We start from the raw sequence: 13,988 nt of genomic DNA, 5'->3' as shown, positions 1-13,988 counted from the left end.
TTAATATGATAAGCACCTATGTCAAATATTTAAAAAGTTAAACTTTTTTAGTCACAGTTATCTAATAACTAATTTTTAGTAGTGCAGTACATGGTACCACATATCATATAAAGCTGGGTAAGATATGCTCCATCCCCTTAAGGGTCTCTTTTCCAATAGGGGAGTTGGGATAAAGAGATTATTTTTAGTTAGTTGATTTTCTATTAGAGAAGTTCTAGTTTACTTATAGTTAAGAAGTTTGTTTTTAAATTCAACTTTTTTGTGTGAAATACTTAAAACTAAAAAGTAGTGTATGTCAGTATTTGCAGGAGAGATATTAAAATGTACAATCTTCACAATTTAGATTTTATAGAATCTTAGTGTCTACATTTAAATAATTTTTGTGAGCCTGATTGAGAATGGGGGTTCAAAGACTTCTTTATTGGCAAACAAGCATATCGAGTGGTCCATGTGCCACAGATTATTCCTGTGAGCTAGCATATAGATGAAAGTTGAATATTGTATATTTTCTACAGGAAATTTAAATGAACAGTCTAAGGAACAGCTAAGTGAAAGCTCAGTTACACTTCAGGCTGAAGAACTGGAGAGTATTTCGCATGTGGATGAAAATGATGTGACATTAACCACCAATAAAGGCACTACAGAGGTATTTGAAAGCTATTATGAAAGAAACCCAAAACCACATTGTTATGTGATCAAGGTTGAATGTAAACAATATATACCATATAACATGTTATCCTCCATCCCCCAGCCTCTAACCCAGCTTCATTTTAAAATGTCAGTTAAATATTTGGAAACTATTACCAATATATGTAATAAGCATACACAAGAATTTGTAAAGCCAAGACATGCCACACTTTATGGACCAGTGTACATCCCACATCAAGGAAAAGAATATTACCAATAGGCCAGAAACCATATTTTTGGTCTATCTAAAACACTGTTCCCTCCTCTGTAACCTGTGCATATATTAATTTCACTCAGCTTTCAACTTTATATGAAAGAAATCATGTAGCATATTTCACTTATGTTTAATTATGTAATTATTATGCAGCTATGTTAAGTATACTAGAAGCTTATTTCGATCATTATGTTGTTCTCTGTTTTATGATTATTCAGCAGTTGATATAGCCTTTCTACTGTTTTGGGATCAGATATCTATCTTCTGTTCATACAACACTGTTAAATATTATAATTTATAGCATGTCTTGACATCTAGTAAAGTAAGCCCTCCCTTCTTATTTCTTATTGGTAGTTTGTTGGCTATTCTTTCAACAATCCTAGTGGATGTTTTTAGTTTAATTTAAGTTAATATACAAGCATTACTCTTTAATCCATGAAAAGTAGACAAAAGAGAAAATATTTCTTTTTTATTATACAGATATTTGTATATCTTTTATTAGATTTCTTCCTAAGTTGCTGAAATACTTTTTTAACATTGTGTTTCTTACTTTAATTATCTCTTGGTTGTGACTGAACAGAAATGAGTACAGAAATTTTAATATACTTATTCTGGAAACTCCATTGTCTGTATTCCCTATAGGTCTGTTTCTCTGCGATTTGGGCCACATATCCTGAAATGTATCATTTATTGATTGAGGGGTGGTCTTGTACAGAGAACAATTAGTGATACTATCTGCGACCATAGGAGATGATATCTTCCAAACAGGAGTTATATTTGCTTCTGGCCAGAATGAGGAACACTAGCAACTTCCGATCCCATTAATCCAGTTACTGCAATTGACATGATTGAGCTGTAGTCCTTTTGAGGACCATTATAATTTTGGTTTATCTTTACTCCTAAAGTATAGCCCTTGGTGGTTTGATCCTAAGGCATGGGTGTTTGCCTCCCTCCCCCCCCCCCCAATCGTTGGTGTACTCTGAACTCAGTTTTTATGCCCTTCCTCACACAAGAAAAGCTTTGATCAGGTTTGTCTTGAAGTCTACCAGTTGCTCTTTTCAAAGGAGCGGAACCATCTAGGAAAACCATGTCCCATTATAGCTCACTAATCTGGATTCTTTCTTTTCTTAGATTTTGATCCCACAGTTTTTCATTGCTTTTTTAGCTCTCCAGTGACTTCTCACAGATGTATTTTGGACTATGCTGTCCAGTTCTAATTGCTCTGAGTAAAAGATTAAAGTCTTAATTTGCATTTTAAACATTAAATAATTTTATGCTTCTTTGCTGTTGGTTCCATTTCAGTTTTTTAGCCATAAATTCTATTAATGTCTTGTTATGAAAAATTCTAGCAATTGAATTTTTGTATCTTTATGATTAGTTTTGAAGATTTTTTTTTACTAGTTGTTAATCAGATCTTGTAAACAGTTCAGTACAGCAGAATTAAACTTGATAAAAGCTTCTTTTGTTCAGTAGGATATTTAACTGTTAAACAATAAATGTCTTGCTCCTGTTAAATCTTGTATAGCATTTATAAATAATATGTACCTATCCATGATACTGACAAAAACTTATTTGATGTAATTTTTTTCTTTCCTAGGACATTTTGTTTGTGAACAGCAGAGGGAAGCTAGCTAATGATAGTGATTCTGTACTTAGGATAAGCACCATTGCTTCAGCCATTGAAAATGCATCAGTGAATACTGATCCTTTCCAATTTGCCACCATGATGAAGACACTTTCAAATAAAACCAGAGAGAAAATTTTTCAGGAACCTGATCAACAAAAGGATTGTTCCATTATATCTCATGTATCACCTAATGATTTAGAAAAGAGTAATGGATCCAATGCTTTTGATGTGGAGAAATACCTTAAAAAAACAGAAATTAGTAAACATGAACATGGAGTGGAAAACTCTTTAAGAGCTGGTATATCAGATCTTTGGGATTTATCTTTGCCAAAAGAACATACTATGCAATACATTCAAACAGTGGACTTAAGTGCTACTAATATAAGTGGAAGGCAACCAGAAGAAAACCTAGAGGCTATTTATGATGGAAATGGAGAGAGAGCGAACCACAAATCACTTAAAACAGTAAACTTTTCAAATTCAGTTTTGGCAAACATAAGAGAGAGTGAGAGTACAGTAGCTGATGTGAGGACATACTCCTCTGACAACAAATTACCAGGTATTAGTGACAGTGCTGCTGGTGAAAAAGCTACTCCAATATCTACTCCAACATCTAATAGTTATTCATTGGTAAGAAATCCCAGAATAGCAGCCCTTTGGCTGTTACAAGAATGTGAAGAAATACAAAATAATAGAGAAAATCAGAAGCCAAATGAGTGTGTTAGTGAAACAAGCAATAGTGAAAAGCATGTGACTTTTGAAACACATTCCATAATCTCACCTAAAATTATTGGTAAGTATGAAAGGAATTGATCATATTTACAAATTTATGCAGGTTTTTTTTTTTCTCATTGGGAAATACATCTTTCTACTAGATGTGAAAAATCCGTCCCCTGAAAATGTTGCACATGGCTCAGAGGATGACCAGGATAGCTTCAGACCCTCCACTTCGCCACTCAGTCATTCTTCCCCTAGTGAAATTTCTGAAACAAGATTGTCAGGGTATGTACTTAAATGTTTTGTTTTTGTTTTTTTAATTTTTATTTTATTTATATATTTTTAAAAAGACTTTACTTATTTATGCTTACAGAACTGGGGTACAGGCCAGAGGTGTGGTGGGTGAGGCTTCATCAGAGACAAAGTGGGGAGAAGAACTGGCAGATTGATGAAGTACACTGCTGAGGATAGTGGCCATTGGGTCAGGAGAGGTCTGCCGCGCCATTTGGGTTAGCTCCCTGATGGGGATGTGGGTCAGCTCCCTTGCGGGGGATCCAGCTGCAGTAGCTTCTGAGAGCTTCAAAATGTGGTGCTTTAACCCATTGCGCCACCAGGGAGATCCCTTTGTTTTTTTAAACAATAAAACTAATTTGCCCAGTATAGGAAAATGGAAAAAATATATAAAGAAGAAAATTATATATTTTTCATTTCCCAAAGGTAATGATTGCAAAGACTTTATAAATTTTTTCAAACTATTTTGTTGTACAAATTTTTATATTTTGCTTTTTTTCTGCAGACCATAATGGTTCTCTGTATTTAATATATATTCTTATTTACATCCCTTTTTATACTCCATACAGTATCCTTTGTGTGTTTATGCTTGCCCTGAATAGTTAGCTGTTAAAGCCTCATCTATTTTATTATTTTGTGTAGGAAAAAGTCCTGAAAATGAAATTGTCAAAGCGTGTGTCACATTTATATTAGTATGACCTTTACTTAGTGGTTATTTTAATTTAATTTTCTATCAACAGTTTATGAGAGGGCCTGTTTTCTCAGTCTCACTAATGTAATATTTATCAAGCTTTGATTGTCAGCAGTCAGATAGGTGAAAAAACTATTTCAGTATAACTTTGTGTTTACTTTTCTATAGAATATTTGTTTCCTACTTTCATTTGTTAGTCTTTTTTGTCTCAATTTCTGGGAGCACTTGATGTATTAAGGAGAATGAATAGCAAATAAGCAACTTTTATTTGTGATAGGAGTTATAGTTCTTAATTTTTTTAATTTGCTATAGAGTTAATTTATGAATATTTTAACAAACTACTGGAAAATTAAAACTATTCAACATTCTGAAACAGCTTGAAATTATATTTCAGAGTTACTTGCTGTTTCCAAGTTGCCATTGTAGTCTTTTTTTTTTTTTTAAGATTTATTTATTTATGCATACATGAACTGGGGTATAGGCCAGAGGTGTAGGGGTGAGAGGATTCACCAGATAACGAGTGGGGTGTAGAACAGGCAGACTGACTAAAATGTACTACTGAAGGGATTAGTGGGTGGGTCAGGAGAAGTCTGCCACTCTGTGTGGATAAGCTCCCTGGTCGGCGATTGAGCTTGTGTTGCAGTGGCTTCTGAGGCTTCATAGTACTGCACTTTATGGACCCTTTCACTACCAGTGAGGGCCCTAAAAGAGATGATATTAAACATTTAGACAATTTCTAGACAAATGCTAGTTATCTAAAATTATCAAAATATTGTTAAGTGTGTTTGTACTTCTGATATTTGTTTTTTGCTTCTTAAATGATATATTTTAATTCTCAACTGTTTATTTCCCTTAACTGCCATAATGAAGTACCATTATCTTGATGGCTTAAAACAACAGAAATTTATTGACTCATAGTTCTGTAGGTTATATATCCAAGATCATATTCTCTCTGAAGCATTAGGAGAAGGGCCTTTATTGCCTGTTCCAGTCTCTGGTAACCCAAGCATTCATCAACTTGTAGATGCAGCACTGTAGTCTCTGCCCTCTATATCACATGGCTCACTTCCACCTATATCTGTTCAAATTTCCCGTCTCATAATAATGGTTTAATTATTAATCCATTGATATTGGATTAAGAGCCCAGCCTACTGTAGACACCTCATCTAAACCACATTTACAGTGACTCCATTTCACATAAGATCACATTATGAGGCACTGGAGGTTTAGGGCTTCAAAGAACCTTTGTTGAGGAGTATAACTCAACCTAACATCATTTGTTATCAATGAGAAAATTTATTGGGCTTATTCTCAATGTTGATTTCCTTTTTCCCATTCTACTTTCTTTAATTGTTATTTCATGTACACATATACATTTTATTCGAATATTTTGGGTTTTGTTCTGCAGTTAAATATATCCAGTTCTCATTATCAGGTATTTCCTGTCAAGGTTGATTGAAATATACTCTGGTAATTTGTGTAGAGAAAGGACTTAGGAAGCAGTAGTTCCTAGGCTCTTTTTTTTTTTTTTTTAAAGATTTATTTATTTGTGCATACAGAGCTGGGGTACAGCCCAGCGGCTCAGGGCGGTGAGAGGCTTCACCAGAGACAGAGTGGGGAGCAGAACAGGCAGATCTAGGAAGTACACTGCTGAGGGGAGCAGCAGGCGGGTCAGGAGAGGTCTGCCACGCCATGTGGTCACCTCCAGGGCAGGCGGGAATTGAACTCATGCGGAAGTGGCTTTAGCTTCTCAGTGCTGTGCTTTAAACCCACTGCACCACCAAGGAGGGCCCAATCCCTAGGTTCTTTAATGTTCAGCCATTAACTTGTAAGTTTTGTAATTACAGGTATATGGTGTATGGCTATATTTAATTTCTCTGATTTACATTTTCTGGTAGAATTGTTTTATTGTCTCTATAGAATATAGAAGGGCAATTCCAGGGTTCCCTAATTCTCTGTGCCACAGAATTGACTTGTTCTTTTTGTAAGCTAATGCCAAAGATGCTTTATCTTTATATCTAATAAATTTGTCTATATTGTCTCCTTGTGGGTACTTTGCCCTTCCACAAAGATTCTCCCTCTCTATATGTGATATAAGGTTTCTTTTATTTAACAAACCTGTTTTGGGGGTTACCTGTTAAAATGTTTGTACTGTTCCATTCTGTACTAATTTCAGGAGCTCTGCAGATATATATGTGGAGTCTGTTTTGTTTGACTTGCACATTTATTTCCTTTATTTTTTTTAAAAGATTTATTTATGCATATGGAACTGGGGTACAGGCGAGAGATGCAGGGGCAGTGAGAGGATTCACCAGAGACAGAGTAGGGAGCAGAACAGGCAGATCAATGAAGTACACTGCTGAGGGGAGCAGTGGGCGGGTCAGGAGAGGTCTTCCATGCCATGTGGATCACCTCCAGGGCAGGCAGGGATCGAACTCATGCTGTGAAGTGGCTTTAGCTTCTAGGTGCTATGCTTTTAACCTGCTGCACCACCAGAGAGGGCCCTATTTTCTTTTTTTTTTTGAAGAACCTTTTTCTTTGAGAAATTTTCGGTCACAAAAATTTATAGCACAGTATGATCACCAGGAACTTGTCATAGGCACATGATAAGTAGAAATTAGTGTCATTTTGTCACACTGTATGAATTTGTATAGCCACCTTCACAAAGAAATGGATGGAACTTGCCCATCGCCAGTGTGATCTACCCCTCTTTTTTAATTTCTGTTTCACCTCATCTACATGTTACATCTCTGAGTTCTAGATTCCTTAGAGTTTTCTGTTAATATCTTTTTCCTTCTGTGTACTCTCAAATTTCATCTTGCTTTACTTAATCTTTTTTTAATTGCATGTAATGTTTAATAAAAGCTCTTAAGTACTTCACATATCTTTATGATTTTCCCCTTCACTTTCCTTTCACACTACCCTTGACTGCAGAAACAGTGCTTGACTGGATGGCTTCACTGTTGAATCTGCCTGTTTTCTCTAAGGAAATATACTTATGCATTAAGTGAAACATACCTTGGGGTGGCATACATATTTTCTTATGAACTTGACAGAGGTTTGCCTCTCTAAAGCAACCATGGAATTGGTAAGCTCTTTCCATATGTGTAAACTAAGCAAACACCACACTTTTCTCCTCTCAGACTGGGGCAAAACAATAGGGTTTACTGAGAAAAGGTCAACTTAGTTTTTAAGTATATTGGACTTAAAATTTGATGGAAAAGATGACAAGAGAGTGATGTTGCTTAGCCTAAGTATTTTGCTGCCATAATTACCAAAGCAAATAGTTCTTGAGTTCTCATGATCTGTATCTAGTATGTGTATCTGATGTATGAGTAATTTTTCAATCCCTTAGGGGCACAGGCTAGTGTGCTAGTTTACTGTCAGGTTTGACTAATCCAGTTTTAGGATTTCATTGAAATGTTAACATAATTACTGTATACATTTTATAAAATGCACATCTCTTTGGGTTTTTATGCAATGAGTTTTTAACATACACCTATATAAACCACCTTCTAAAATATATAGAATAGTTTCATCACACTATTAATCAGTTCTTCTCCTTCCCCTATCTCCACCCTGATACCTGATTAGTTGCATTATAATTCAGATTTGTCTTCTCTTACATTTCATGTGGATGAAATCACATATTACACTTTCTCTGTGTCTAGCTTCTTCCCCTTAACAAGTTTTTGAGATTCATCCCTGCTGTGCATGTAAGAGTAGCTCATATTCTGTTGTACTAATCCATATTCTGTGTATCCATCCTCAATATGCACTTTCATTTAAGCCTAGTTTATGGCTCCATTTTATTTATTTACATTTTAAAAGGATAGGTGTATTAGGAAAAGGAAAGGAGAAGATGGGCAGATACAACTGGGGAGACAGTACTGCTGACTCCATTTTGTGTTGATATTGTACCTTTCGATGTTTCCTTATCATCTTCTGGTGAATGTGTCAGCATCTATTTTGTTGATTTTCCTGGATTATGATAATCTCTGTAGATATAGCTCAGTTGAGGGAAGTTTACTGTTCCCTTTTCCTCTTTGAGTATATCATTTTCCCACAGTTGATACTCCCTTCTCTGATTACATATGATCATTTCCTTTTTCCTGATTTTATTTTTTTTATTTTTTTTTTAAAGATTTATTTTTATTTGTGCATACAGAACTGGGGTACAGGCCAGAGGCTCAGGGCCGGTGAGAGGCTTCACCAGAGACAGAGCAGGAACAGAACAGGCAGATCGATGACGCACTCTGCTGAGGGGAGCAGCGGGCGGGTCAGGAGAGGCCTGCTACACCATGTGGTTATCTCTGGGGCAGGCGGGAATCGAACTCATGCGGAAGTGGCTTTAGATTCTCAGTGCTGTGCTTCAACCCACTGCGCCACCAGGGAGGGCCCCTTGATTGTATTTTTATATATATTCACTATTGTAGGATAGCTGTTTTAAGTGTTCATTCTCTGAATCATTGATTTTCTGTACTGTCAACTATGCTTTACCTTGTTGCCTTTGTGGACTTGTGTTCTAGACAGTTTTTATTGAATTTTTTTTTTTTTTTTTTTGAAAATATTTATTTATGCATGCATGCAAGAACTGGGGTACAGGCCAGAATGTGCAGAGTACAGACTGGGGAGCAGAACAGGCAGATCTAGTGAAATACACTGCTAAGGGGAGCAGCAGTGAACTTGTGCAGAATCTGCTACTGATAGCTTCAAAGTGCTGTGCTTTAACCAGTGGTACCACCAACTCTTGAACTTTTCTATTGTAAAAGGGGCTTGATACTTTCTATTTTCTGATTTCTGCCAATTCATATTCTTTTTTCTCTCGCTTGTACTACATAACTGTTTTAGTCAATGAAAGAACACAAATGCCATAGTTTTCACTATATATAGCCTAAAGATGCAGTGGGCAACATCATCTGGGCTTGTGTACATACAATCTATATCATTGACAAAGCAACACAGCTGCTTTTCAGAATGTATTTAAAGAACACGTAGCTGTTGAGATGTTGGTCAGAATTTTCAGTTTTTTCAATAGTGACATTGTTTTGTTGAGCTCACTTTTATCTGTTAACATTTTGCTACTTTGTAAATATTCCTTTTTAGCTGAAATCTGCCTTGCAGTATTTCTAGTAGGTCCATAGGGTTAATTTAGAGTTTGTAATTCTAAAACTGTTTTTGAGTCTCTGTATGGCCAGCACCTTGGCAGATTTTGGATTCCTTTGAAGTTTGACATCCCTACTGAAACCTTTTTTTTTTATTTTTGTGCATTTCTTACAGTTTACTTCTCACTACTTGAGGCAAGATGAAGCCTAAATAGTTTTGTTCCTTTCAACCAAGTGGATCAGAGTAATATAACACATCACTTTGGTAGCCCAGAACTATCAAGTGGGTGCGGGTTGTGTATTTGTGTGCACGCATATGCAAATGCATACAAGAACTCAACATAGATGCCTGACATGTAGTTACTGATAAGAGACTTGAAGCAATCAGGTTACATTTGTCTCCATTGGTTAGAAATACACTAACTTGTATTTTGTCAATACTGGCTTGATTGTGATTGATTTGAGGTAGTTATTAAAATTTGAAAATAGAATTTTCTTTCTGTGTCCACTGCTCAGCTTCATATTATATATAAACTTTGCACACACACGTACAAAAAAAACCAGTGGGGTGAAATTCAGAAGTCAGTTGGAAGTGGCAAAGTATTCAATAGGTATTAGCACACTGTTTCCAGAGAGAGCTGCAACAGTATCCCCTAGCTACTGTTACTTTGCCACCTTCTCTCTGGAGGTACAGCCTGTTTCCTGTCTTTGAATTGGTCTGATCAGTATTGTGATGGATACTGACTAAAAGACTATGTTGTGCGTAATAATTAATGTTAGGTCTTAGTATTTATTGCTAATCTTTTTTTACTTATTATGTCATGAACATCTCTCTGAGAAAAAGAGTAATATTCACCAGTGTGATTTAAAATGGCTGCCTAAGGTTTTTCTGTGTGTCATTATTTCTATAGCCTATTTTCTATTTTACTATCAGTGGTAATATTAGATGATATGTCCCTTTGGTGAAATTTTTTAATTACTAATTTTCTTAGGATAAACTCTTAGATTGAGAATATGAATCAGAGGACTTTGATTAACTGCTCAACTAAAATAGTGGCTGGTTAATTACTGTTATTAGTAGTGTGTACTATTCAGTATTCTTTTTTTTTTTTTTTAAAAGATTTATTTATTCATACAGAAGTGTGGTACAGGCCAGAGATACGGAGGGTGAGAAGATTGACCAGAGACAGAGTGGGGAGCAGAACAGGCAGATCAATGAAATACACTGCTGAGGGAGCAGCGGGCGGGTCAGGAGAGATCTGCCTCGTCATGTGGATCTCCTCCAGGGCAGGCAGGAATCAAACTCATGCGAAAGTGGCTTATGCTTCTTAGTGCAGTGCTTTAACCCGCTGCGCCACCAGGGAGGGCCCACTATTCAGTATTCTTACCAGCAGTAGCTGACTGTACTTTTTTGCACTATCAATGAAATTCTTTTTCTTTTTTCATCTTTGTTCTTTGAGGGCAAGAATATTTGAATGCTTTGTGCTTTGCTCTGTGTCAACTATCTGATTCATTTTTATTGAATACATTGCTAACATCATGTGACTTTGTAGAGTACATGTTAATAAAAATGTCACTTTTTTCATAGTAGCTTACCGATGCTCTCCATAGGAATATAATTTATAATTTTGGATAAGGGTGAAAAACTAATCCATGGTTGAATTATTAAATATAGCAGCTAGAACAGAGGCTATAGATTTAACAAGATTGCTGGCAAACATGAGTGATTTTTTTACTAGTGCAGGTGATGTTAAGCAGTGAACAGCTCTAGTTACAAGGAATATCTGTCTTTCAGATGTGCTTTAGAGTCTTTTGATTCAGCGTCGCATCATCAGAAGCCCTTCTGTAAGAGTGCATTGTGTCAGTCAGCATGTCCACAGGATACTATGAGCAGGCTGACTTACATATCTGAACACGATAGCATCTGTCCCACCACAGGCTCAGACCATGGCCTTGAGGATGGAAAGGTGAGCAGCACTTCATTATTGCTTTAGCAAGGATTTTATCTCTCAGTCTTACTAATGTAGGATTCAGACTAACATTCAGACCTGTATAATTTTTGTTGCTATTTTACCTTTAAAGTGTTTAAATGTGTGTGTTGATCAGATTGCTGATCTTTTTTTTTTTTTTTCTCTCATCAGCAGAAAAGTTTTATTCCTTTTAAGGACAAACAAACGACGTTCAAGGCCTCAACTTACACAAACCAAAGTGCAAACATTTTGGCGTAGTAGTTTGTTGCTCTACTGCTTTCTGAGGCAGATTACAGTCTTACAACCCCATTTCTTTATCTGTTAAGAGGGAGAATGATGTGAAAACAGCTCTGAACCTAAGAAGTCACCCATAAATACATAATTAACTGGTGTAATTTATTAAAAATGTTATTTGTCATTGATGGTGATAACTAGCAAATAACCTGGCCTTTTTTAAATCAGTGTCTTTGTTTCTAAAACTTTGGTCTGGGAGAACTTTCCAAACCACCTAGAATAATCAGTGAAGGTTAAAAGCTTTTAAATTTTTGTACAGAGTTATAACTGGTCTGCTTTGCAGAGCTTATAGATATCACCCTTAAGGTGATTCATTAATTCATATATTAATTTCATTATTATATAAAGAAATTAATATATGAATGACTAGGGATTTACATCTTGTTTAAGAGAACAGAACCACATACCTGTAGACATTAGAAAAGACAGTAATCATCAAAATTGGCCTTTTCATTGGTGGGTGAGTCCATGAGCAGCTTTGCATATGACCTCAAAGCTAGCTTGTCTCCACACTTCTCTTATTAATTAGTTTACATTTTTGTTATATATTTATGGCAAAAAAAATTTAAATCTGCACAGAATTACTTAAATCTGTTCTAGGTAAAACTAGACAAAGTTTTTTCAGAGATGTAATTGGTATTTATTTTCTCTTTAATACAGTTTTATAAAAATTATTATGAGGAAATTTTTCTTTTAATCATGTTTTTTAGTGTTTTTTTTTTTTTGAAGCCAGATTTTCTTCAAAGTTAATGTCATGTCTATTTCTTTATTGTGATTGTGTCAGCATGGTTTGAATTTGTAATTTTTTAAAAAATATTTGTCACACCCAGGGTGATATTCCCAGTGAGTTGAGCACTACAATTATTCAAGCCAGCCCAATTCCATCAGGGGAACGGACTGTGGAAAAGTTGAAAGAAAAAGTTCCTTCTCAAAGTACAGGAAAAGAAGCATTATCACATATTATCCAGAACAACTCAGATATAGAAAAAGTGACTGAAACTAATGCTCTGAATAGCAAATCTAAAGATGTAAAACCTCACTTGACTTGGAGTAAAGATCTTTTCTCCACAAGTGGAGATCGGTCAAAGAACAGTGCAGTAGGTTTGACCTCAGACCCCACTGAACTGGACCAGATCAACATGGCTCTTCTGTGCAAGTCAGGCCTCAGCCACCCAGCGGTGTCAGCAACAGCACACCTCCCCATGTCATGTGAGGTGTCTGTGAGTCAAAGAATAACTTCTGAAGATACACCAACTGCTAATAGTGCATTAAGTGGCCAAATTCCTCATCAGATGGTCTCTGGAAACCAGCGTGCGCCTGTTCCCAGTGCTGCAGAGCATGCTTGTGCACCCAAAAGGCAGAACGTACCCGTTGCAGTGCCTGCATTTCTGGCTCAGCATTCTATTACCACAGCTCCTTATCCCCATCAGTGTTTGGGGATGCTACCTTCTGCTGGAAATGGTGCTTTGCCACAGTGTCATGCTGGCAGCACCACAGTCTGCGGATTCTCAGGAGGCTGTCCTTATTCTGCTATTGGAGGGGAGCATGTTCAGAAATCTGTGGCCATGGGAATTTGTCTAGGACAAAATATCAGCTCTGGGGTGATGGGCACATCTTCCCTTTGCAACTCATATCCTAATGCCCTAGATCAGAATCTGCTAAGCACAGCAAAATCTTTTCCTGTGCAATCTATTGGTGTAAATTGTGGAATTGAATCATGGGATTCAGGAACAGTGTCAGGATTTGGTATGATGTTTTTCTTTGTTACTATTTATTGTTTGCTGCTGTTTGAAGAATTTTCTCAAATAAGACCCAAAATAGATTTTTTTAAGGAGATACTAGTTGTCCTATATTTCTCTTTAAGTTCTTTTTCATATCTTGAACTGAGACTAGAGGCCATGACATATTTCTGTGTAAAGCTTCTTAATAGCCTTAGAAAAACACAAAAATGTAATCAGATGTAAACTGTGGCTACGTTCATCTTCCTGTTTCTCTCTTGTGCTCTGCTCTTGAATGTCTTCTTCTTTCAACTAAGAAATATTCCATTTAGAGTCTGCTCTCTGAGGAGTAAATCTCCTTCCAGTATTTAAGTTTTTGAGAGAGAGAAGCTGATGTTAGAACAAGCAATGTCCTTCCTCTCCTGTCTTCTGGCTGAGCCACTCTGATTTGTTTTCTGGCAGGCATTCTGTTGGGTGTTTTCCTTTCCTGTCACAGTTTACCTAGTGCTGTCACCTTCTCAGTCCATTTGTTCTTAAAGAAGTTCCAAGACAACTGTGTAAGGATGGCAGACAGATTGGTCATCATATAACATTCAGATAGAGTCTCTGTCATTATTAGATTAGGAATTTGCTTATAATTTGTGGGAAGAAAAAAAGGAAGTGATTACTAATAG

The 13,988-nt window shown here is 36.2% G+C and overlaps 1 protein-coding gene across 1 annotated transcript in view; it reads left to right on the top strand.

Moving 5' to 3' along the window:
• CEP192 (centrosomal protein 192kDa) overlaps positions 1-13,988 on the top strand; it is a 120,027-nt gene that overhangs the window by 42,071 nt on the left and 63,968 nt on the right. Inside the window, exons 14-18 of the mRNA XM_004683968.2 lie at positions 516-700; positions 2,529-3,321; positions 3,404-3,530; positions 11,128-11,299; positions 12,427-13,342. Of these exons, the coding sequence (XP_004684025.1) occupies positions 516-700; positions 2,529-3,321; positions 3,404-3,530; positions 11,128-11,299; positions 12,427-13,342 (2,193 nt within the window). The remainder of the gene's footprint in view (positions 1-515; positions 701-2,528; positions 3,322-3,403; positions 3,531-11,127; positions 11,300-12,426; positions 13,343-13,988) is intronic.

The sequence above is a fragment of the Condylura cristata genome, unplaced genomic scaffold (genome assembly GCF_000260355.1).
Source record: "Condylura cristata isolate star-nosed mole 26May11 unplaced genomic scaffold, ConCri1.0 scaffold00016, whole genome shotgun sequence".
NCBI classification, from domain to species: Eukaryota; Metazoa; Chordata; class Mammalia; order Eulipotyphla; family Talpidae; genus Condylura; species Condylura cristata.
This window is presented reverse-complemented; position numbering and strand designations above follow the sequence as displayed.